The 26,880-nt window shown below is 44.8% G+C and overlaps 1 protein-coding gene across 10 annotated transcripts in view; it reads left to right on the top strand.

The window, feature by feature from the left end:
• The window catches only part of LOC140408146 (lysine-specific demethylase 2B-like), a 402,335-nt gene that overhangs the window by 130,128 nt on the left and 245,327 nt on the right, over positions 1-26,880 (top strand). For all 10 annotated transcript variants that reach the window (XM_072495150.1, XM_072495146.1, XM_072495145.1 and 7 more), the window contains one exon: positions 3,106-3,284. In XM_072495150.1, coding sequence (XP_072351251.1) covers positions 3,106-3,284 — 179 coding nt within the window. The remainder of the gene's footprint in view (positions 1-3,105; positions 3,285-26,880) is intronic.

The raw sequence follows: 26,880 nt of genomic DNA, 5'->3' as shown, positions 1-26,880 counted from the left end.
CCATAATTTGCAGTCATGGGAGCGTTCATCAGTAATTGTACAGAAAACCTTCAGGCTGCTTAATTGGGTGTATTGCAGTGACCTTGGCTAAAACTATTCTCTCCTGAAAAGCCAAGGTCATAGTCGCAGTTCTGAGAGAGTAAAAAAACAAGCAAAGTAAATGCATGTTCTTGCAATTCAATCCACTACAAGGAAGGAAACCCTTATTTAGAAAGTTTTGTCTTCAGATGGACCATTGCAGAGCTGAGAAGAATGCTTGCAACTGGAATTCTTTATTTTTGCAAATTGGCTAATTTTTCAAATTTGATTTTGTCAGGTGGGTTAGTTATACTCTGCCTCCTTATGGACATTAGTTTTTCCTAACATTTGGCAATTTTAAGCTAAGCATTTTCTTTAACCGCTGATCCCAGATGTCTAATATGTAACATTCTCAGAATATTGTTTCCTCGCCGCCCCAATTTGAATCATTATTACAAATAACAACACAGGAAATTTTATTTTTCTTTCTTCAGCGATCACTCGCTAACGAGTATGATTGTCCATGTAAGAAACTCTGTCACTGGTCATGGGTTCTGTGGGTTTTTGGATGGCTGTAAGTGCGAATCTAGAGTTGCATCTTCGCACACACTCGACAGGTATTTCTAGGAGGCGGGATCAATCCTTGAACTCTAGGTCACTGGTATTCCTTTCTCAGGCTCCTTTTCCAGGCCTCCTCTTGCCATCCTGTGCTGGTTTCCTTTAGGTAGACCATGGTGCGAGGCATCTTTTAACATGGGTATTGCATATCAGCAGACAAGAGGTCCTTGACAGGAGGTAGGCCCAGTTTCAGTGGCAGAGGAACCTTGATGATCTTCCTACTGCTGTGGCCTTCATCTGCCATTGCAGAAGTTGATACCATGCATGTATCTTCCACCTGAGCCGCCGTTGAGGACTTGTTTTGGATTGCGCTTTTCATGGTTCCTCCCCTCTGATATTACTGCCATTGGCCCTGTCATGAGCTTAAGATTCCCAACGGCGTTGCCCTTGGGATCAACAGAACATTCAAGCCTCCCCACCACGGCAAGGTGCCCGTGATTCACAGAAAATATGGCTTAATGGGAAGCCATTTCAAATTTCACTGAAAGGTACTCAATGCTGCGAGCATTTCATCCTCCGAAATTAAATAGAAACTCGTCATAAAAGGAGAAATTTAATGTAATTAGAGAAAGACATTGGGCGGGATTCTCTGGCCCGCTGCCACGTGTTTCTCGGCGGTGCGCTGTCGGTGGGAATCTCTCTCCCCGTCGCTTGTCAAGGGGATTTCCCATTGAAGCCTCCCCATGTCACTGGGAAACCCGTGGGCCTACGGGGAAAAAGGAATCCCAGCGGCTGGAGAATTCCAGTCATTGTTTAGATCAGCAAATAACTGCATGGATCATTAACTTGCTGCTTACTGATATGTATACATATTGACGGGAGGAAATGTGTAAAGATGTTTATCTCGCTGATCTTATAAGCCAATGTAAAAATTGCTCAGGAAAAATAAGTCATTACGTTGGCCCAAATATTCACTATTTTGCACCAGCTGTTGCCTTTTGTTTTGCAACCTCAATTTAAAAAAACTTTTGTTGCAAATTATGAGTTAGCTTCTTCTCCTTTAACTTGCAGATTGCACAAATGTATCGTAGTGCAGGCTGAACGTATCATACCCCAAAGGCACACTGTTCTTTCTGCAGTATATTAACTCACTTTATAGGAAATGCTTAACGATTTGCACAAGGTTGGAAGTAAGACCAGACTCTGCTTTTTTGACATTGAATCAAGAACCAGTTCATTGATGGCTCGATGTGTAAGAATGTCCCTGGTTTGATCTGCTGTGTTGGTAGTGGTTGGGATTAGAGAGGCTGAAATCAGCCAGGGCTTCTATCTTTCATTTTAAAAAAAATTTAGAGTACCCAATTCATTTTTTCCAATTAAGGGGCTTTTCACAGTAACTTCATTGTAGTGTTAATGTATGCCTACTTGTGAGAATAAAAGATTATTATCATTAATTTAGTGTGGCAAATCCACTTACCCTGCACATTTTTGGGTTGTGGGGGTGAAACCCACGCAGACACGGGGGGAATGTGCAAACTCCACACGGACAGTGACCCAGAGCCGGGATCGAACCTGGGATCTCAGTGCCGTGAGGCAGCAGTGCTAACCACTTCCCTGCAGTGCTGCCCCTATCTTTCATTCTTGTGTTGTAATCCCTTGTGTCGATATTGGCTAGATTGGATTTGACTCTGATGCCCTAACCTCGTTGAATATCATATCAGCACTGTCTATCAAGCCTTGTAAATAGCCACAAAACAGAAAATACTGGACAATCTCTGCAGGTCTGACAGCGTCTTGTGGAGGAAGAAAGGAGCTAATGTTTCGGGTCTGGATGACTCTTTGTCAAAGCCCTTGTAAATGGCCACTTGGGCAAAGTTCCTTCAGAATGATTGATACTTTTGACCATTGGCCAGTAATTTCAACAACATCTGAAGAGAGTAAGATACTTCATTTCATCCCTTGTGGAAATCCTTCTTGTATTTTTCCTTAATTAAGAGGCCAGGTTAAAAAAAAGTGTGCTGGAAGCGAATGAATGACACCACGACCAACAGTGGTTAGCACAGTTGCTTCACAGCGCCAGGGTCCCAGGTCCTGGCTTGGGTCACTGTGCGGAGTCTGCACGTTCTCCCTGTGTCTGTGTGGGTTCCTCCGGGTGCCCCGGTTTTCTCCCACAGTCCAAAGATGTGCAGGTTAGGTGGATTGGCCATGCTAAATTGCCCTTAGTGTCCAAAAAGGCTAGTTGGGTTTACAGGGATAGGGTGGAGGTGTGGGGCTTAAGTGAGTGCTCTTTCCAAGGGCCGGTGCAGACTCGATGGGCCGAATGGCCTCCTTTTGCACTGTAAATTCTATGTGCTTTTCAAATTTATCATGTGCTGTTGTTTGTGTTACTGCGAAGGACATTTATACTAAACATGAATTCTCTTACATTTTTAGTTTCATGAAGACGATATTCAACATACATGGGTGTACAAAAACTAGATTGTAAATTGAAGTTGATGAGAATTGTTTTGCTTTTTGTGTACGATTCAGGGAGTCGTCGTATTGTGGATGTCATGGATGTTAGTACACAGAAAGGGACTGAGATGAGCATGTCACAATGGGTGAAATACTACGAAACGCCAGAGGTGGAAAGAGAGAAGCTCTATAATGTCATAAGCCTGGAGTTCAGTCATACGAAACTTGAGAACCTGGTCAAACGACCCAATGTGGTAAGGAAATTATATTCAAAAGTAAATTTCTTTCCAACAGGATCTGTAGTAACTGCAAGGCAGAAGATCAATGTTTGACTGTTTTTATTGCCTCATTTGTTCCATTGGAGGAATAACTTCTCTTGTGGGCTATAACATATTACTGTGTTTTAATTTTGAGCACAATCATTAATTTCTGTGTACTAATGTAAAGTGTGTGGTTCAAAAAAACCCATGGAGGAAATTAAGTCTCCAAATTGAAGTACTTCTCTCACAATGTTTCAAATTTGAGACATAATGTTAGCTGCAGATACATTTTCCAAGTTGCTGCATTTCCATTTGGTTGTTAATGACATATTAAGTGCAATTTTATCAGTTTTTCTTAAAGTATTTAACAAATTTATTTAAATTCCTTAACGTTAATACATGTTAGCATTCCAAACAATCGGTGTTAACCCTTTTTGTTGACAATTAAAAAAGATTTAACTGGCCATTTACTTCATTTTTGGATCAAAAATATATTCACTCTTGTTAATTATACTGATGCCAAAGAGGTTTAAATTACGGGTGCAGGTTGCATAGACTAGTGTGAGTACGTAAGATTGAGTGACTTGTTTTTCCCCCAAGCTGGTCAACAGGGTAGATCTAGATAAACTAACCCTATTTTTTCTTGTGGTGAATGAAGTATCTTAAAATGAGAGCTCGACCATGTAGGAAGGAAATCAGGTATGCGACAGGTTGCAGAAGTCTGGAATTCTCTTCCCCCTAAAAACTGTAGATGCTGGGAAACTAGAAGATTGAGAAACAAAGATTTTTGTTCGATAGGGTATCAAGGAATGGAATTAATGTGCGGATCAGCCATGATCGAATTGAAAGTCAGGAAGCACTGAGAGGCTTACTTCAGTTCCTATGTTCCCTAGATCGCCAGGAGGCCTGGAGAAGTTACCATCTCTGGCCTGGGTACTTTTGTAAGTTATGAGCTCACACTTGGTGATGCAAGGATGAACACTGTTATTTCATGGCTTTATTCGTGTACCATTATCCCAATAGGACTAAAAGAGGGGCTTGAAAACATAGCCTTTGGCTCCAAGGTGCGTGTGGTAAGAATGGGTCAAACTGGCACCCCAAGGGTTTTGTTTGTTTATGGGAAAGAGACATTTTCCTATTTTTGATTAAAAAAGGAATTGTATTGCTTGATCCATCAGGGGAGCCAAAAATTAACTACTTATTTTTCTTGGCTCTCTAATTTCCATGTAGGACTAACTAAGTATTTTTTAAAAAATATATATTTTATTCAAATTTTTTGGCCAAACAAAACAATACAAAGGTTTTCCTTTTTACAACAGTAAACCAGTATAAATAACAGTGGCCGTTTTTAATAAATAAATAATATATAAACTAACTGGCAACTGCCATATCAAAAATAATAACTCTCCAAAAAATAAAATCAAACAATCCAATATACATAGCCTAATACAAATATCTATACAAAAACACCCCTGAGGACCCCCCCCCCCTCCCGGGTTGCTGCTGTTACCTTCCCATTTCCTTTATCGTTCTGCGAGGTAGTCAATGAACGGTTGCCACCGCCTGGTGAACCCTTGAGCCGAACCCCTTAGTGCGAACTTTATCCGTTCTAGTTTTATAAACCCTGCCATGTCATTTATCCAGGTCTCCACACCCGGGGGTTTGGCTTCCTTCCACATAATCAATATCCTTCGCCGGGCTACTAGGGACGCAAAGGCCAAGACATCAGCCTCTTTCTCCTCCTGCACTCCCGGCTCTTCTGCAACCCCGAATACAGCCAACCCCCAGCCTGGCTCGACCCGGACCCCCACCACCTTCGAAAGCACCTTTGCCACCCCCACCCAGAACCCCTGTAGTGCCGGACATGACCAGAACATGTGGGTGTGGTTTGCTGGGCTTCTCGAGCATCTCCCACACCTATCCTCTACCCCAAAAAATTTACTGAGCCGTGCTCCGGTCATATGCGCCCTGTGTAAAACCTTGATTTGTATCAGGCTTAGCCTGGCGCACGAGGACGACGAGTTTACCCTACGTAGGGCATCAGCCCACAGCCCCTCCTCAATCTCTTCCCCCAGCTCTTCTTCCCATTTCCCCTTCAGCTCATCCACCATGATCTCTCCCTCGTCCCTCATTTCCCTGTATATATCCGACACCCTACCATCCCCCACCCATGTCCCTGAGATCACTCTATCCTGAACCTCCTGCGTCGGGAGCTGCGGGAATTCCCTCACCTGTTTCCTCGCAAAAGCCCTCAGTTGCATGTACCGAAATGCATTCCCTTGGGGCAACCCATATTTTTCCGTCAGCGCTCCCAGACTCGCAAACGTCCCGTCTACGAGCAGATCTCTCAGTTGCACAACTTCAGTTGCACAACTTTGCCATGCTCCAAATCCCCCATCCATTCTCCCCGGGACAAACCTATGGTTATTTCTTATCGGGGACCGCACCGAGGCTCCCGTCCTTCCCCTATGTCGTCTCCACTGCCCCCAAATTTTTAGTGTTGCCACCACCACTGGACTTGTGGTGTATTTCTTTGGGGAGAACGGCAACGGCGCCGTCACCATTGCTTGTAGGCTGCTTCCCTTGCAGGACGCCATCTCCAATCTTTTCCACGCCGCTCCCTCCCCTTCTCCCATCCACTTACACACCATTGCGATATTGGCGGCCCAGTAGTATTCACTTGGGCTCGGTAGTGCCAGCCCCCCCCCCCCGATCCCTGCTACGCTGCAAGAACCCCCTCCTCACTCTCGGGGTCTTCCCGGCCCACACAAAACTCATGACACTTTTCTCAATTCTCTTGAAAAAAGCCTTCGTGACCATCACCGGAAGGCACTGAAACACAAAGAGGAATCTCGGGAGGACTACCATTTTGACCGCCTGCACCCTACCCACCAGTGACAGGGGCACCATGTCCCATCTCTTGAAATCCTCCTCCATCTGTTCCACCAATCTTGTTAAATTAAGCCGGTGTAAGGTTCCCCAACTCCTGGCTATCTGAATCCCTAAGTACCGGAAATCTCTTGTTACCTTCCTCAGTGGTAAGTCATCTATTCCCCTGCTCTGCTCCCCCGGATGCACCACAAACAACTCACTCTTACCCACATTCAATTTGTACCCCGAAAATTCCCCAAACTCCCTGAGTGTCCGCATTATCTCAGGCATCCCCTCCACTGGGTCCGCAACATACAACAATAAATCATCTGCATACAAGGATACCCGGTGTTCTCCTCCCCTGAGCACTCCCCTCCACTTCCTGGAGCCCCTCAGTGCTATGGCCAGGGGCTCAAACGCCAATGCAAACAGTAACTGAGAAGGGGGACACCCCTGCCTCGTCCCTCTATGAAGACGGAAGTAATCAGACCTCTGTCTGTTCGTGACCACGCTCGCCACCGGGGCCCTATACAGCAGCTGTACCCATCCGATATACCCTTCTCCAAAACCAAATCTCCTCAGCACCTCCCACAGATAATCCCACTCCACTCTGTCGAATGCTTTCTCGGTGTCCATCGCCACCACTATCTCCGCCTCCCCCTCTGGTGGGGGCATCATCATTACCCCTAGCAACCTCCGTATGCTCGTGTTCAGCTGTCTCCCCTTAACGAACCCAGTTTGAGCCTCGTGGACCACCCCCGGGACACAGTCCTCTATCCTCGTCGCCATCACCTTGGCCAGGAGCTTAGCATCTACATTTAAAAGGGAAATGGGCCTGTAGCACCCACACTGCAGCGGGTCTTTTTCCTTCTTCAAAAGGAGCGATATCGTTGCCTCCGACATAGTCGGGGGCAGCTGCCCCCTTTCCCTGGCCTCATTAAAGGTTCCTGTCAAAAGCGGGGCCAGTAAGTCCATATACTTCCTATAAAATTCCACCGGGAATCCGTCCGGCCCCGGGGCCTTCCCCGCCTGCATGCTCCCAATCCCTTTTACCACCACCTCCATCTCAATCTGTGCTCCCAGTCCCGCCCTCTCCTGCTCCTCCACCTTAGGGAATGCCAGCTGATCCAAGAAACACATCATTCCCTCCATCCCTTCCGGGGGCTGAGCCTTATATAACCTCTCATAAAATGCCTTGAACACCCCGTTCACTCTCTCCGCTCCCCGTTCCATCTCTCTCTCCTCATCTCTCACCCCACTTATCTCCCTCGCAGCTCCCCTCTTCCTCAATTGGTGGGCCAGTAGCCGACTCGCCTTCTCTCCATACTCATACTGTACACCCTGTGCCCTCCTCCACTGTGCCTCTGCCTTACCCGTGGTCAGCAGGTCAAATTCCACATGTAGCCTTTGTCTTTCCCTGTACAGTCCCTCCTCTGGTGCCTCTGCATATTGCCTGTCCACCCTCAAAAGTTCCTTCAGCAATCGCTCCCTTTCTTTACCCTCTTGCTTCCCTTTATGTGCCCTTATGGATATCAGTTCCCCTCTAACCACCGCCTTCAACGCCTCCCAGACCACTCCCACCTGAACCTCTCCATTGTCATTAAGATCCAAGTACCTTTCGATGCACCCCCTCACCCTTAAACATACCCCCTCATCCGCCAATAAGCCCATATCCATTCTCCAAAGTGGGTGCTGTTCTTTTTCCTCTCCTACCTCCAGGTCCACCCAACGTGGAGCGTGGTCCGAAATAGCTATGGCCGTATATTCCGTCCCTGTCACCTTCGGAATCAGTGCCCTTCCCAAGACAAAAAAGTCTGTCCGTGAGTATACTTTGTGGGCATGGGAGAAAAATTAGAACTCCTTACTCCTAGGCCTACTAAATCTCCAGGGGTCTACCCCTCCCATCTGCTCCATGAAGTCCTTGAGTACTCTGGCCGCTGCCGGCCTCCTCCCGGTCCTGGACCTCGACCGGTCCAGCCCTGGATCAAGCACCGTATTGAAGTCTCCCCCCATTACCAACTTTCCCGCCTCCAGGTCCGGGATACGTCCCAACATACGCCTCATAAAATTTGCATCATCCCAGTTTGGGGCATATACGTTCACCAGAACCACCGCCTCCCCTTGCAATCTGCCACTCACCATCACATATCTACCCCCACTATCCGCCACTATGGTCTTTGCCTCAAACAGTACCCGTTTCCCCACTAAGATAGCCACCCCCCTGTTCTTCGCATCCAAACCCGAATGAAACACCTGCCCCACCCATCCTTTACATAGTCTGACCTGGTCTATCAGTTTCAGATGCGTCTCCTGCAACATAACCACATCTGCCTTTAATTTCTTTAGGTGTGCGAGTACCCATGCCCTTTTAATCGGCCCGTTCAGCCCTCTCACGTTCCACGTGATCAGCCGGGTTGGGGGGCTCTTTTACCCCCCCCCCCCCACCTTGTCGACTAGCCATCCCCTTTTTTAACCCAGCTCCTCACCTGGTTCCCACGCACCCGGGTATCCCCCCGACGGCGCCCTCCCGCCTCGACTACCCCATCCCATAACAGCTCCCCCTTCTCGTTAGCAGCAGCAACCCAGTTAACCCCCCCCCCACCGCTAGATCCCTTTCTAGCGTAGTTGCACCCCCCATGTTGCTCCCAGAAGTCAGCGAACTCTGGCTGACCTCGGCTTCCCCCCTTGTCCTCGGCCCCCACTGTGCGAGGCCCCCTCCTTCCTGCATCCCTGTTCCCGCCATAATTACCATAGCGCGGGAACAAAGCCCGCGTTTCCCACTCGGCCCCGCCCCTAATGACCGGCGCTCACAGTTCCTCATGCTCTCTCTCCCCCCCCCCCCCCCATCCCCCCCCAACATGGGGAAGAGGGAAAAGTTACAGGATCGCAAGGTTAACATATTGAAAAATCATCTCTTCCCCCCCGCTTTTTCCTCGCCCCACATAATCACCCCACCACTTTGTCCCAAAAGTTCTTTCTCTCGCCAGACTATTCCAGCTTCTCGTCCACAGTGAATGTCCACGCCTCTTCTGCCGTCTCAAAGTAGTGGTGCTTCCCTTGGTGTGTGACCCACAATCTCACCGGTTGTAACATTCCAAACTGGATCTTCTTTTTGTGAAGCACCGCCTTAGCCCGATTAAAACTTGCCCTCCTTCTCGGCACCTCCGCACTCCAATCCTGGTATACGCGGATCACCGCGTTCTCCCACCTACAGCTCCGAGTTTTCTTCGCCCATCTGAGGACCGTCTCTCTGTCATTATAGCGGAGAAACCTCACCACTATAGCTCGAGGTATTTCTCCAGCCCTCGGTCTTCGCGCCAAAACTCGATAAGCTCCCTCCACCTCCAAAGGGCCCGTTGGGGCCTCCGATCCCATTAGCGAGTGAAGCATCGTGCTCACATATGTCCCGACGTCCGCCCCTTCTGCGCCTTCGGGAAGACCCAGAACCCTTAAATTCTTCCTCCTCGAATTATTCTCCAGTACTTTCAGCCTTTCCACACACCTTTTGTGCTGTGCCTCGTGCGTCTCTGTCTTCACCACCAGGCCCTGTATTTCGTCTTCATTTTCAGCAGCCTTTGCCTTCACAACCCGAAGCTCCTGCTCTTGGGTCTTCTGCTCCTCCTTTAGCCCATCAATCGCCTGTAATATCGGGGCCAACAGCTCCTTCTTCAACTCCTTTTTCAGTTCTTCCACACAGCGCCGCAGGAACTCTTGTTGGTCCGGGCCCCATAACAAACGGCCACCTTCTGACGCCATCTTGCTTTGTGCTTGCCTTCCTTGCCGCTGCTCCAGAGGATCCTCCGCAATCCAGCCGCTATCCTCTCCCTTATCCATACGTGTCCGGGGGGATTCCCTTCTGGTTTACCGCAGTGTTTTTGGCCGTTTAAATTGCCGTTGGGGCTCCTATTAAGAGCCCAAAAGTCCGTTCCACCGGGAGCTGCCGAAACGTGCGACTTAGCTGGTCATCGCCGCACCCGGAAGTCCAAGTATTTTTTTAAAAATGGGGTTTCCTCCCCCATTCTCAGCGAGTTTATCCAATGAGTAACTGAACCAGGTGACCAGCTTAGGCTTATATTGAGTTTATCATGGAGAGTTTTTTTTTTTAACCAATAGGACTTCCTGGAATTGCCCCTGAAGCTTGATTACCATCCATATTCTTATAGTTTTGAATGCTGCAATGGTTAAAAATTTGAAACCCCACCACTTTTGACTGTGAAGTGCAATATAATAATAATGTCACACAACTAACTTTGTGCGTTGTTGGAGATTTGCAGAGAAATGTAGAAATCAAAACACTGTCAAAGGATAGCGGGGAGGATTTTCCGTCCATTCTCGCCAGAGGGATATCCCGGTCCCATCAGTGGCAAACCCCCGCCATTGGTGGATCCAATGGGAAATTCACAACGGTGGGACCAGAATATCCCGCCAATAGCGTGCTGCAGGGAAGTACGCTGATTGGGGGGGATGGGGGGGGGGGGGGGGGGGCGGGGAGGAGGAGGAGGAGTGATATGTGGAAAATTCCCCCCCCACCCAATGGTTTAAATGTTTAGATGTAAATTATTGGTGCTATTTATATTGTTTGTGAAGTAAGCCAGTTGTATAATCAAAGACTTGCAGAACTTATCTGACTGCCCAAGAGGAGATTTGCAAATAAATCTGTCATTCCAATAATTAGTGCAAAGTTATATTTAGAATTCAAATAAAAATCTGGAGGAAAAAATAGTTTTACCCCAGCGTTCTCTGCATCCTGGAAATACTCAGCAGGTCAGAAAGCATCTGTGGAGAGAAAAACTGAGTTAACCGTTCAGGTCAATGACCCTACTTTTCTCTCCACAGATGCCGCCTGAACTGCTGAATATTCCAGCATTTTCTTTGTTTTTATTTCAGGTTTTCAGAATTTGCAGTATTTTGCTTTCACATCCTCTGCATCCTGTTCAGTTGAGAACATTTTTGTGTGGCATTCCATAAACAAATGTGTTGCAACAGTATCTTTTCCACAGGTGATTGAATAGTTCTAAACTACTATTGCACAATGTCATGTGAGAGTACCTTTAAGAAATGGGTGTTTATAAAATAGCTGTAGTGGATGTACCTTTAAGAAATGGGTGTTTATCAGTGATGTCAGAGCGTGGGTGGAGCTGGACTGTCGGTCGGCTTTTACTTTCGCTTTGGGCTGTCTGCTACAGCGTGTGTTTTAGTTTTGTTTTGAGAGCTGGATAGCTGCAGTCACAGCAAGAAGGTGTATTAGTCTCTCTCTCTCTGCAATCGAAAGACTGTCTCCAGATCCTCTGGTGATTTAAAAATAATACCCGTTTCTGTAGAGACGTTAAACCTGATGTCTTTCTGTAAAAAGTTTTTTTTTGTGTCTTATGGATGTTGCAGGGAAAGATTAAGAGTTACTTATAGAGTACTGTATTCTTTGGGGGATTTATTGGTATTGATAGTTGTTAAGATGTTTACTGTGGGTTTATAAAGTGTTAACTGGTTTCATAAATAAACATTGTTTCAATTTAAAAGTACTGTAGATCTCTGTTGCATCATACCTGCAGAGTAGGCCCGTGTGCTACCCGTAACCACAATCTATTAAAAGTTGTGGGTCAGGTGAACTCCATGATACACTTTGGGGTTCTCTAAACCCTGGCCCATAACAACAAGGATAATTTCACTGCTGGGTCCCAACATTGTAAGAGTTCCCACTGTTGGTGAACATTTACTGACAATTAGATGCAAGGTTTTGGTGTAAGGTCATTAACAAGGGCCTTTTATTTTCTGTATGAGAGGATGCTAAAGGAAGCTGGCCACCCACATTTTTTTTTGGTCTGTTTGTTTGCCTCAAAAATTGTATTTTCTTCCCATTTCGGGTTTCTCTGGCCAAAAGAGCAAATATCTGATCTCATTACAATGGCGTAAGCTTTTAATTTGCAGCTTTAATTTGAATATATTACTAGGAGGGGGGACAGAACTTTCACCCATTTAAAAAAAAAAAAGTATATTTATTAGGATTTTATATTTTTGCAAACTATGCAACAAAATTACAAAAGTAACACACCTTAGTGCAAGGTATATTAATACTGAGGGGAACAGCATTATAACTGGCCCGATTCAATCATTGTACATAAACCCCACCAGAGAAACGCTATAGCCATGAAAACGTGGTAAAATGGTGCACACCCTCCCAAGGCAAGCCTGCTTGCAATTACCACGAGAGCTCAGGATAAGTTTTCAGTGGCATGTTTGGGCGCGCACCAATATATATCTCTCACAACTCTAGCAGTACCAAAGGCACCAATGACACACCACGGCCTCTTCTCAGATATCAACCCTATCTGCACCCATACAGGGACCAGCCATGGATTCTTTATACCCATCCTTACAAAAGGAAAATAAAACAGAAAATACGCGAAAACCCCAATTCTAAAGACGTGTTACTTATACGCTACACAACACAACTTAACCCCAACCTCGCGCCCAGAACAGAACCAACATCATTCCATACATTTGTACAGAAAGGACTGGCAACAACATGTTCAGATTACAATCAAGCCTTAGGGTCTCCCAAGAAAAAAAGAGAGGAAAATGAGCTAGACCTACCTGAAGTAAATTACAGGATAACAACAGTTCGGGGCCAACCCTGGTTTTATATTTCCCTGGTGCACGCTGACCATCCAACAATGAGGAAGAGAACAAGCTGCTCATTCATACAAGAAAGATTGGATACTCTGTGCTTCGTCAAATCTGATACACCCAGCCTCTAAATCAAGCTTAGCAAAGCATGGCAGCCAATCTTCAAACCCAATGGTGAACCCGCCTCAACTTTTTTTGCAAAGGACCAGGCTCACGGACGCACTTGTCCGGCCCCTACCTCCCGAACCCGTCAGGATAAATGACACACAAGGCAGCAGGATCTCAACGTCTCGAAGGCAGGCCCTTACAAGGGAAAGTGCTCTTCTGAATGCAACAACTTGCTCAGGCGCCTCCACCAATTTCCCAAGGATACCTCGCAAATCTTAACAGTGAGTTCTAAAGACCTGCACCACAGCGCTGAGATCTTCATCCAGAACAACATTCTCAATGGTGGCCATCATCCAGATGCACACTGCACCGACCTCCATGATCAAACAAGGATTTTGTTCAACCTATCGCTACTCCTCTTCTCAACACCAATCAGGATCCTCCAGGGACATAATGCAAGACATATATCCCAAGAAAAGACAAATATGAAATGTACACTAGGATAAAATAAAAGATTACAAGATGAGCAGTGCCAGAGCTCGAGAAAATGCATCGCTCCTGCGCTCACATCGTGTGACTCCACACACCGCTGCCCGTTGTTGAGATGCCTCCCATGCCCAATAGAATGCCTGTCCTTGAGATCATTACTCTGTTGGAGATGGCTTTCTGGCCACAGCACGGAAAGAGTCCTGGTGTTGGGGCCTTTTGGCCTGTTGTAACAGCTTATGTGCTGACAGCAAAATTTCATTTTTGTCACTTAATAAAAATTGGGACACCCTCCCTCTCCTATTTTTTGAGCTCTGAGTGTTTGTGCAGCCCTTAATTGCAGAGAGATTATTTTTGTTGTCTTCCACCAGTTTTGAATGCTGGGCACATGAGGCAAACAGACAACCCTTGCCAACATTCCAAACACAAATGGCAGGGGAAAAACGCGAAGGCAGTATTTCCCTCATTTGCATTAAGTTCCTGTCCACCTCCACTTCTCTATAAACCGCCTATCTGTCCAAATAAGACTACCTCTACAAAAGAGGGCATGTCTTTGTACAAGTTGCACCTTCCAAGTGTATCCAAGCCGGTTGGTGCAGTCGAATCCGGGTCACAGAGCATTTCTTTACTGAGAGAGTTTATTGATTTTGTTCAGGTTCATAGCTCCATCCCTCATACTACCAGTGTCCCAGTTCTCCCCAATGCAAAGTACTTAATTAAACCATGCCCTTCACTTCTGTATCTTAATATAATTCCTGTACCAGCCTCCCCGAACAGGCACCGGAATGTGGCTACTAGGGGCTTTTCACAGTAACTTCATTTGAAGCCTACTTGTGACAATTAGCGATTTTCATTCATTTTTTCATTTTCATTTCATTACATTTTCATAATTCACATACCAGTGGTAAATAAGGCAGGAAAAATATGAATCACGGAAATTGTCAGATGAGAACAGACACACAGGAAGGCAGCGCAGAGGAGCAGTTGCAGCTAATACATTGCTGTGGGCCCATGTTTTCCTCTGAATAATTTACATGACATTCATATTTTTCATTCCTTATCTCCCCTCAATCGAAGGTATAACTTGTATGAGGCGTAGTTGTATGCAGCCTATAGTTATTTCATTTCAAAAGTGGCCATTACTTTGTGTGGTCTCAGTGGGGACCGTCGGGCTACTTTCCTGTTATTGCTATTGCCCAGTCTGAGCTCATTGATATTAACAGACACGTGCTCAGCTATAACTGCCACGGTCGCGTGATTAATAGAGAAAACCTTGATTCATCTTTTTGCCTCCTGCAGTACAGGGGCGCTGAGCTCCAGTGTAGTGGTCTCATTGCTGTGTGAGCTGAGATCAGCTGGATTTACACAGATCAGGGAACAAGTCACTGACATTCCTGACCTGTGTAGCTCTGTCACACCCAGAAGTTTGTTGACCCATGTGTCTCTGTGGAGCTATCGTCTACTTGAATACATTTATTCTGTGACATATTTGAAGGTGGTGGTAGACTAGCATCAGTCACTGACAGTAAGCATGCAGGTACAGCAGGCAGTAAAGATAGCAAATGGTATGTTGGTCTTCATAGCAAGAGGATTTGAGTATAGGAAAAGAGATATTTTACTACAATTGTATAGGCATTGATGAAGTAACCTGCAGTATTGTGTGCAGTTTTGGCGCCCTTATCTGAGGAAGCATGTTTTTGCTAAGGAGGGAGCGCAATGAAGGTTTACCTGGCTGATTCCTGGGATGGTGGGACTGTCATATGGGGACAGACTAAGTTGATTAGTATTATACTCATTGGAATTTATAGGAGTGAGAGGGGATCTCCTAGAAACGTATAAAATTCTAACAGGATTAGATTCAGAAAGAATGTTCCCGATGGTGGGGGGGAACCGGAATTATTGGATTGGATTGGATTGGTTTATTGAAAAGTATTGTTCTGCGTGCAGCTCAAAGAGATCATTCTGTACATGAAAAGAAAATACATAATAGGGCAAACATAAAATACACAATGTAAATACATGGACACAGACATCGGGTCAAGATGCGTGAAGAGATCAGATCAGTCCATAAGAGGGTCATTTAGGAGTCTGGTAACAGCGGGGAAGAAGCTGTTTCTGAATCTGTTAGTGCGTGTTCTCAGACTTTTGTATCTCCTGCCCGATGGAAGAAGTTGGAAGAGTGAGTAAACCGGGTGGGAGGGGTCTTTGATTATGCTGCCCACTTCCCAAGGCAGCGGGAGGTGTAGACAGAGTCAATGGATGGGAGGCGGGTTTGTGTGATGGCCTGGTCGGTGGTCTTGGGCCGAGCAGTTGCCATACCAGGAGGAGAAAGCCAGATAGAATACTTTCTATGGTGCACCTGTAAAAGTTGGTGAGAGTCAGTGTGGACATGCCAAAATGCCGACTTTCCTTCGTTTCCTGAGGAAGTATAGGCTCTGTTGTGCTTTCTTCGTCGTAGCGCGACATGGGTGGACCAGGACAGCTTATTGGTTATGTGCACACCTAGGAATTTGAAGCTGTCAACCATCTCCACCTCGGCCTGAAGTGAGGAGAAATTTCTTCACCCAGACAGTAGTGAATTTGTGGAATTCAGTACCAGAGAAAGTAGTTGAAGCCAAAATATATGTAATTTCAAGAAGGAATTAGATATAGCTGTTGGGGCTAAAGGAATCCAGGGATATGGGTGGAAGATAGGATTGGGTTTTTGATGATCAGCCATGATCATACTGAATGACTGAGTAGGCTCGTAGACCAAATGGCCTCCTCCTTCTATTTTCTATGTATAGATATTTATTTAATGTCCTTATTTCTGGCTCCTGGTGCTGATTAGTTCCTTTGTGATGACTGGAAGATTTTAGGAATATTGGATTCCAAGTAAAGGGTAATTTAAGGGTTAAAAGCCTGGGTTTAGAATGTGTTTGGCTGCAGTGGTCATGTTTTTAAAAAAATAATTCTGTTTTGCAAGTCCTGAATGCTTTTAGCAGCCAGAAGGTGAAATTAGTTTAGTCTGGACTAACAAAATGTGGGAAAGTCCCTGGGGAGCCAATGTGCTTTGCAGCCTGCAGGGACTATTTATTTTTTAGCTTGGGGAGATCAGGTCATTGCTGGGTGGACCCAAGAAATGCAGAGTGATATTTTGAGAAGCCTTAAGAGTGGCTGTTTTTGGAAAAACTTGAGAGAGGTAGATTCTGATATGCCTGACTCTTGAGTCCATAATTCTGTCCCAGTAGGATTGTTTACAAAAAAGAGTAATAATATCTTAAAGCAGAGCAGTCTTGTCTGAAGACCAGGAAAAGGCTGAAACAACCTAGTTGAAGCAGCTATTGAAAGATATTCAGCCAGAGTCTGAAGGGGTTCCAACCGGACCTAAGTCTGTTTTATAAAGTGTTATTTTATGCCCTGCTAATTCTAAGATGGATTAAAAGCTGTATGTTTCCTTTCTTGTTTAATGGGAAATTGTAAGCTGTTCTTTTTGGGTGTGAAATTAAAAGTTTAATATTGTATTAATAATAACATTTTATTTTAGAAATACCAAAGACCTATTTGTAAATGCCATCACTCCTGTAGCAAATCATCCTTTTTGCACAGTTTTAAATTAAACTAAAATATTAGGGTTTTGGTCCAATATCCGAGCCACTGTTAGGATCTGGTCTGGGATCGCAAAACCTCTCTTTGTCTGTCCTGCAAGGATGTCTTCAATTTTAAATCAACAGTGGGACCTTGGATTAAAGTCAACCTTGAGGGGGCAAACTATCAGATAAATATCACCGTACCAATGCAGCAGCTGAAAGCTGTAAATGATATGAACACACTGGTATGACACCGTTGGATCTACTGTCTTTCGTGACATTGATTCAATAGAAGAGAAGAAACCAGCCAGGAGGAACCTTTAAGGAAAGGGGATGATTATTAAGGGGATCAGGAGTTATGGGGAGAAGGCAGGAGAATGGGGATGAGAAAATACCAGCCATGATTGAATGGCGGAGCAGACTCGATGGGCCGAGTGGCCTAATTCTGCTCCTATGTCTTATGGTCCATGTATAATCTTCCTGTCCATACTTTTGGCCTCAAATAGCAACAGATATCTAGGCTTGTATTTGCATATATGTGGAAACTTGCAATTTTGTTGAAAGAAATTGGATCTAAGAAATTAGTCTGTAATTTTTAAAGTCAGGATTGCATTATTTCAACTATTTCTGAAATATCTGCATTTTCTTTACCTTTTTAATACACTGAAACTAAAATAATTTCAATTAAAATGTTTGAAATCATTCTTGATGTTATTGTTCCAAATATAACGTCGTTTTATGGTTTGTCACAAAGCTATTGCAATTCTGTATTTCTGCGGTTGATACAGATTTCTATATGTTCCAAAATAAGCTCCACATTTCACTTCAAAATATAGCTGCTGCAGCTCTTGAAATAATGCCATATTCAATGTTTGCTTTCATGTACAATCCAGATTTTATGAATCAAATAATGTTTTAAAAAATCTGTAATATGGAGCTGAATGCATTCTAGGTAAGTGAAAAATTGAAATCTAAAAATTGATTTGGAATAAAATTACAGGATTATTAATTTGCGTGGCTTCAATCTTCTAATTCAGTGATCAATCAAACTAACCAATGTAAAACACCCAGTAACAGCCTAAATTAATCATTCACATCCAATAATAGGGATGAAATAATTAGGTTGTTTGAGAGGAAAAAACTGCAATTTGATACAGATACTGTGTTTAAGACAAGTGTATGAAATGAACATTGCAGAGAAATGGGACCTATTGCTAATTTAAAATAAGTACATGCATATAAGGATATAAAAGGTGAATGTTAGCAGCATTGAAGTTCATTTTAACACGCTGTGCAGGTCAATCTCCCTGTGAGTTAAGAGTAATTTTTTTCTTGCGATACGTCAGATGCCTGGAGTACCTCACTGTAAATTGAGACATACTGGTTGACAAGCCTTTTTGTTTCATATTTTCTTCTTTTGTTATTGTTTCCAAGGACTCGTGCCTTTTTTATTTACCCTTTCTCCATTGGCGATGGTGGGGTCCAGTTCTCTGGGCTCGGGTGATTTTGAATCAAAGTGCCTATTTTTCGTATGTGAATGTGAGATGAACTGTCCACTGTAATGCGTTCACACGTTGGAAGCCCGGTTGTTATTGTTTGTTGCCCTCCCCAGCCCAGGGCACTGAGTGGTATCACAGCAATTATTCATTCTGTGATCAGCAAACTTAGCACAGACGAGGGATAGCATCACTGCATTCTAATCCAAGTGTTTTGCTATCTCAGCGGACGGTGTCTTTACCCAGAAACCATCAGAGGAGTGCCCTTAGAGCTTCTTGAATGATTGAAATCCAGCAACTTGGCAGCTAGCACTGAGCCATGATTTCAACTTTTGCTCTAAAACAACATTAAGTAAGTTATGTAGCAAGACTTACACGATTCTCCCATGCACTAGATAAATAAGGTGGCTTCCAGCTTTTGCAGCCTTTGTATGACATTAGCAAGTTTATGTCTCCTACCTTTTACTCTTTGTTAAACAATACCTTCCATTGCTGAGGATTTTGTAGGTTTCTTGACATTGTCACTGACATTATCTTTGATTAGCTTTTCCAATAACATTTGGCTGCAATACTGTGACCAGTTGACTGGCAATGGGGATCACATTTTTACAGAGGAAAATCCACTTCTCATCTGTGCTTTACCATATGCTGGTGATTCAGCTGGCACAACATTTAAACCAAGAAATGCATGTCCTGGCACTTGATTCTCTTACAAGTAACACAAGGTTATACATGCCTAAACAAACAATTTTTGGATCAACAGCGCATTCACCCAGCCATTCTTGAACACAATGCCAAGCAGGAGTAGTGATGCAACTGACATTTGTCAAACTATGTGTTTTGAGCTCCGCCAACATAAGACAATTACAATTTATGTTACCTAGAGGCTTCAGCAGAAGCTAACAGCATTATTCTGTCCTAGCTGTCTAATCAGCACTGTTCTTATGTGCTCCAACCCATGTGCCCTGCAGCAGGCATCTTCAAATTGTCTACATCCATCACAGTTATGGTTTGGGAGTTCTAAACTCTGATATTCATTTAAATATTCCCCGGAAAATTACTTATTGAAATCTTTCTTTTGTTAGACTTGACAAACTCTGCTTTGGCCGATAGATTTTCATCATGAATGGTGAAGTGCTGGATTTCATGTTATGCCTCAAGCTCTTATATACACCCAGTGGTACTTTTAAATTCTAATTCTGTGATCTAACTTCCTTCCCCTAATGTGTTTCTGACCTCGCAGGTCAGTTTGCAAAAATCTGAGAGAGAAAGCAGAGAGATAGAGAGCCAACCCCTCTTGATCCCCAGACAGAATGCAGGTGGGAGCTTGTGCTCGGATTGAAGTGACCAAGTTCATGAGGAATCTGGAAGATTTGCCTAACTTTAGCTAGAGGGTGGGGATTCCAGAGTAACCCTATCTGTGAAATTTGGTCAGGGTTCAGAAAGTATTCACCTTGGAACTGAACAAGGAAGCGAGCCATTGGGAGCTGAGAATAGCTTTGGACTGGTTCCTGGAGAATTAAGTGTTCATTTTATAAATTTAATAATCTTTATCATTGGCACAAGTAGCCTTGCATTAACACTGTAATGCAGTTATTGCAGAAATGAAGGGACAGAATAAAGTACAATCGTGGAGGGAGATTTTTGTTCATTTTAAAGTTAGAAGGGGTAACATTTCTTTAGTTTAGAGCATAGGTTGTCAGCTAAAAAGTGTTCAAACAATGTGGCTTTTAGTTTGTTGCAGTAAAAGTCTTAAAACTTGAAATCTTTATATATTTATACGAATTAGAAGCGGGAGAAAAATGTAGCTAGTCAGATTAGTAAATTCGCAGATGACACCAAGGTTGGTGGGGTGGCTGATAGTGTTGAGGATTGTCAGAGGATACAGCAGGACATAGATAGAATCATAGAATTTACAGTGCAGAAGGAGGCCATTCGGCCCATCAAGTCTGCACCGGCCCCTGGAAACAGCACCCCACGCAAGCCCACACCCCACCTTTCTGGACACTAAGGGCAATTTTAGCATGGCCAATCCACCTAACCTGCACATCTTTGGACTGGGAGGAAACTGGAGCATCCGGAAGAAACCTGCGTAGACATGGGGGGATCGTGCACGCTCCGCACAGACAATGACCAAAGCCGGGAATTAAACCTGGGACCCTGGAGCTATGAAGCAACTGTGCTAACCACTGTGCCACTATGCTGCCCATTGGTTGGAGACTTGGGCAGAGAAATGGCAAATGGCATTTAATCCAGGCAGATGTGAGGTAATGCATTTTGGTAGGTCTAACATAGAGGAAATATACCGTAAATGGCAAAACCAGTAGGAATAAAGAAAGTCAGAGATCTGGGCGTGCAGGACAACAGATCTTTGAAAGTGGCAACACAAGTGGACAAGTTAGTCAAGAAAGCATACGGCATGCTTGCCTTCATTGGACGGGGCATCAAGTATAAAAACTGGCAAGTCATACTACAGGCATATACAATCTTGGTAAGGCTGCACTTGGAATATTGCGCACAACTCTGGTCGCCACACTGCGAAAGATGTGGAGGCTTTGGCGAGGGTTCAGAGGAGGTTTACCAGGATGTTGCCTGTTCTGGAGGGTGTTAACTATGCGGAGAGGCTGAATAGTCAGACTGTTTGCATTAGAATGACGGAGGTTGACTCGTGACCTGATAGAGGTGTACAAGATTATGAGAGGCATGGATAATGTGGATGGGTCAACACTATTTCCCAAGGTGGAGGGGTCAGTCACCAGGGGGCATAGGTTTAAGGTCCTTGGGGCAACTTCTAGAGGAGATGTACGAGGCACGTTTTTTACACACAAGGTGGTGAGTGCTGTTGCTCTCTTTGGTTGGTTCTTAATTTGGCTCTGTTTAATTACATTTGCTCAAAAGTCGCCAGTTATCTTTCGACACCGCCACAAGGTTCAGAACCGAATACTGATCAATGACTCGATACACCAGTTAGTAAGTTCAAAAGCAATACTCATTTATTTACACACAGTCAAATCTACTCATGCATAAACTCTACAAACTAAACTACCACTATTACTAAAGCCTATACTTAGCTTTGGGTGCCCACTCAGTCAGAGGAACAATGGCCGTTGCTCGGTTCTGAGGCTGCTAGGTTGAGCTGTTTACAGGGTAGCAACTAGGAGCGTCTATCTCGTAGCGTGCGTTGACTTGGAACTTACTTGGTCTGTTGTAGCTGCTAGGCTGGTCTCTCTCTTCGTTGAGAGCCAAAGCCAAAGAAGGAAGATTCTCCCTTGGGGAATATCTTTTGTACTAAAAAGGGCTTTGCGCGCTTTTGGGCGGGCCTTGAACTTGGCCTCAACTATTTGTGTCTTTCCCAATCAGTCGTCTCGATCTTCCTCCAATAGAGGGTGGTTCCCTGATCGCTGGGCATGTCCTGGTGACTGTTGGTCTGCTTTGTCTTCGCTTCTTCTGGCGCCCGGGAGTCTGCCTTAACATTGTGTATCTAAATGTTTCCCGTTTGTCCCTGGAGATGGCTCATTAGTATGTAGATTGCTTGGTAGTTTCTGTCCTGTCTGAGAGTTTAAGGTTCTAATCAACAGACAAAGCTTGCACCTGCTTGTTTCTTAGCATTGTCCAATTTTCCCTGCATTCTTTGCAAGTGTCCATTTTGTAATCAGGACGTAGCCATCCCAGATGGCTACAGTGCCTGGAACGCGTTGCCAGAGGAGGTCGTGGAATCAGATACATTAACGGCGTTCAAAAGGCATCTTGAGAAATACATGGATAGAATGGGTATAGAGGGATACGGCACAAGGAAGTGCTGAGGGTTTTGGCCAAGGTGGGTACCATGACCGGTACAGCCTTGGAGGGCTGAGTGGCCAGTTTCTGTGCTGCATTGTTGTATGTGAACCACTCGACCCTTTGAATCTGCTTCACTATTCAATGAGATCATGGCTGTCTGATTGTAATCTCAATTTCATATTCTCACCTACCCCATAAACTTTCAATCCCTTGCTTATCAAGAATTTATCTACCTCTGCCTTAAAAGTATTCAAAGACTCTGCTTCCACTGCCTTTTGAGGAAGAGAGTTTGAAAGACACTAGCTTCTGAGAGAACAAATTTCTCCTCATCTCTGTAATAATTAGATTGATTAAAATGGTTAGGTGATTGTGTTTGACCGGTGCAGATGCGATGGGCCAGAGGGCCTTTTTTGTGCCGTATGATTCTGTGACTAAATGGGCAACTCCTTAAAAAGTGGCCCCTAGTATTAGGTTCTCCCACTAGGGGAAACATCCTCTCCACATTGGCCTGACTAAGATCTCTCTGGATTTTATTTTTCAATCAAGTCACCTCACTCTTCTAAGCTCCAGCAGATACAAGTGTAATCTGTCCAGTCTTTCCTCATAAGACAACCCGCCCGATCCAGGTATTAATCTAGTAAACCTTCAAATAAACCTTGTCTGAACTGCTTCAGTCCTTCCTTAAATAAGGAGACCAATTCTGTACACACTATTTGAGATGTGGTCTCACCAATGCCCTGTATAACTGAAGTTTAACCTCCCTACTTTTGTATTCAATTCCCCTCACAATAACATTCTATTAGCTTTCCTAATTACTTGCTGTACCAAATCTTGGTGTGTGATCCTTCCAGTTAGTAACTGGAAATTGAAATATATTTGTCAAATTTATCAGCAAATTGTCACAACACAAGAATTGGTTGTTGCGGGTTGTGCTTCTTGCCAACATACTCTACTCTCTACTTGCTCAAGACACAGTCATTTCCACTTGTAAGCTTACAATTCCAATTGACAAAATTAACCTTTCACATGGGGTACAGGGGACATCTGGCAATTTCATGACCTAGAGGAAGTTGGTAAGATTTGGCTCACTGGCCGTTAACGTTTTGTGGGCTCGTTCCAGCAAAATTCCTGTATAACCAACACTGTGCGCCTCAAATCCAAGATAAGTGGCTGCAAAGGCTTCGAAGGACATATTGAAGAGACTGTCCTGGGGCAGTACAGACCATGTTAATAGGGCTCTGTAAGACTTGCATATCTTGGTCCTGGTCTTGGGCAGGGAAGGCATGCACAGTGTGGCAGTGGTGCACAGTGTGGAGTGCAGGGCATGGTCAGTTATGGTATAAATCAGAGGGCACAGTCATGTTCAGAGTAGGCAGCTGGATCCTGTGTGTTGGTAGCTGAAAAATCATGGTGAGCATTGGATGGTCTTGTTGGGGAAGCCGGGTGATGGTGGTGGTCCTGAAAAAAAAGGTGCATGTGGACTCGAGAAGCAAGGGGTCAGTTGACAAGGATTGACAAGGTGTTAAAGACGGGAGGGTTTTTTCAATTTAAACAGCCTTGATTTCTCCTCTCATCTGCGTAAACAGAAAGATGTTTTTAACTTTTTTATTTCCCCCTTTATAATTGGTGGCGTATTGACCCCAACCTATAAATCTGTAGAGTTGCACTCCACAAGGAATAACTGTCAGCAAACTAAGATGTGGAGATGCCAGCTTTGGACTGGTGTGGGCACAGTAAGGAACCTTACAACACCAGGTTAAAGTCCAACAGGTTTGCTTGGAGTCACTAGCTTTCGGAGCGCAGCTCCTTCATCAGGTGAGTGCAGAGGTGGGTTCCACAAACTCATATATAGACAAAGTCAATGATGCAAGATGATACTTTGAATGCAGGTAATTAAGTCTTTACAGGTTCAGATAGTGCGACTGGAGAGAGGGATACACAGGTTAAAGAGGTGTGAATTGTCTCCAGCCAGGACAGTTGGTAGGATTTTGCAAGCCCAGACCAGATGGTGGGGTGTAAGCGCTCTCCAAGGCGGCCCTGAGGACGCGCAACAATGCAGAATTGCTGAACAGAAACTGACAGCCAAGTTCCGCACGCATGAGTATGGCCCCAACCGGGAGCTTGGATTCATGCCTCATTACATTCACCCCTCACCATCTGGCCTTGGCTTGCGAAATCCTATTTACTGTCCTGGCTTGAGACAATTCACACCTCTGTAACCTGTGATTATCCATCTCTCCAGTCGCACCGTCTGGACCTGTAAAGACTTAAGTACCTGCAAAGACTCACATTCAAAGTATCATCTTGCATCATTGACTTTGTCTATATATGAGTTTGTGGAACCCACGACTTCACTCACCTGATTAAGGAGCTGCACTCCAAAAGCTAGTGACTCCAATCAAACCTGTTGGACTGTAACCTGGTATTTTCAGACTTCTTTCTGAGCAAGCTCAAGGTAAGATAAAATATAAGAGGTTGGTTGATTTTTAAACACACACATAGGAGAGTGGTTTCGCAACGGCCGCCCTTTGCATTCGTATAATCCAAAGAGGGATAAGGAAAAGGAAGGAGGTTCAGGGCCAGACCACAAGGAAATACAAGTTCGGCTTACGCATGTCCAGAGTCCAGGATCAAATGTCTAATGGAATATTTCTTCAGAGGGCAGGGTGATCCGTCTCTCCAGAAACAAGACTTCCACCAGGGGAGAAGGCACGTAGAGTTGAGTTGGTCTTGATGGCGCAAGCTCCATTGTTCCAGTAGTTCATAGTTGTGATGAGGGGCCAGAATTCTTTCTGCTGCTTGATGGTAAGACGGTCGACAGCACAGGCTGCATGTCTGGAGCAACTGTTCCTCTTTGGAGGGCAAACAGTGGCTGCCTCTCAAAGCTTATTAATTAAAGGTATTCCGACAGCTTAAGTCTCAGTCATGTGACACTGGCTTCAGGTTGTTAAATGAAGCTCCTCGTTTAAAGCCATTGTGAGTGGGGACAGGTAACGCTTAGGCCATTAGCGCCAGATTGGAGCTTTTGAGTTGGAGGGAGCTGCCTTTGTTCAGAGCTGGCTGGGGCAGACAGATGGTCTGCTAAGTAAATTGGCTGGAATGTTTATATGATGTAAGGAGTGTTACATTCCAGGGCGTTTAAAGGATTTGCTTTTGTTTGCTTTCAAACTGCTCAAACTTTCAGAAGCTAGCATGTGATCAGCTGGTGCCATTTTATCAGCTCAGCAAATTGTCCATTTTGAAAAAAAATAGGTTAAGTGAATTGGACATTTTGAATTTTTCCTCCGTGTACCCGAACAGGCGCCGCAGTGTGGCTACTTGGGGATTTTCACAGTAACTTCATTGCAGTGTTAATGTAAGCCTACTTGTGACGATAATAAACAAATTATTAATAGATTATTATTAAATAAAAATAAATTGTAAATTAAGTCCACATGAACAATGATGGGAGACAAGGGAGGCAGGGTAGTGACAGGAGGAATGGGAATTAGGAGGCAGTGAGTATGGAGGTGGATGGGAGGAACTTGGGCGATAGGGGGAGGTTGGCAGCTGCACTTACCCGCAGACGTCAACAGCACCATTTTTATATTCACTTAAGAATAACGCAGTTTGAAAAACACCAGAAAAACATCGATCATGTAGTAGGGGTCCCGGAATGTTGGGAGTTCAGCAAATCAGTGGGGTGGGGTTACAGGGATAGGATGGGGGTGTGGGCTTGGGTGGGGTACTATTTTCAAGGGCCGGTGCAGACTCGATGGGCTAAATAGCCTCCTTCTGCACTGTAAATTCAATGATCTATGAACAAGCTTGGCTCTTTTACTAATGGTGCGCATTCAGGTGCGAATCTATTAAGCTGAGGTACTGCGGTCCATTTGGTGTTAATTGGCGAATGATCCTTACAGAGGCATGTGAAATTGGATGCACAGTCAAAACAATCAAGGCCGCGGTTTCTGCGCAGAAACAAAGTGGACCCTTTCAGCCTCAGTTCCCAGTGTAATCGTCATGGCATTTAAGGCACCATACTGAAGTCATGACATAAATGTAAGGATTAGGTATTGATAGTTATTTTCAAGGCCACTGAAGGGCAACTAACAGAAGCCTGACAGAGGGTTATTGGACCTGGGTCTTTTGAGCCTAACTAATGCGCAGTCACGTCTGAGGGGGATGCTCAGCTACTAATCATCCACCATGAGGATATCTTGCAAAGGGTGGAGATTCCATGTTCAGACTGAGGGCAGGACGAGGACTAGAGACTGGATTGCTGCCATGGATATGGAGGGGGAAACTACTCGAGGAAAATTATCATTCATTGCTCAATTGCATCCATTCACAGATAAGAGCAGGAGTAGAGAATGCAGACTGAGGCAATGCTGCCTTGTTGATATATATGATTAGAATAAGGAGGAGAAAGGCCCATTGTTGATTGGCACAATTCTAGGAAGATGATCACCCTGAGGCGCAAGAGTTTAGGAACTCTCAGATGCTGCTGAGGAGGTGCCAAATCCCTGAAGACGTTTGGTGCGACCAAGGGTCTACAGAAGACGCAGCTCATATATGGAGATGAGCAAGAGCCAGGACTGCAGGTGCCTTCACTTGTCTAGGGATGTGGTAGCTCATGTTTGCCACATTCTCCGTAAGAATCTCACACCGCAAGAA

The sequence above is a fragment of the Scyliorhinus torazame genome, chromosome 1, assembly GCF_047496885.1.
Source record: "Scyliorhinus torazame isolate Kashiwa2021f chromosome 1, sScyTor2.1, whole genome shotgun sequence".
Lineage (NCBI taxonomy): Eukaryota > Metazoa > Chordata > Chondrichthyes > Carcharhiniformes > Scyliorhinidae > Scyliorhinus > Scyliorhinus torazame.
The sequence above is the reverse complement of the archived record's forward strand: the minus strand, read 5'-3'. Positions and strand labels throughout refer to the sequence as shown.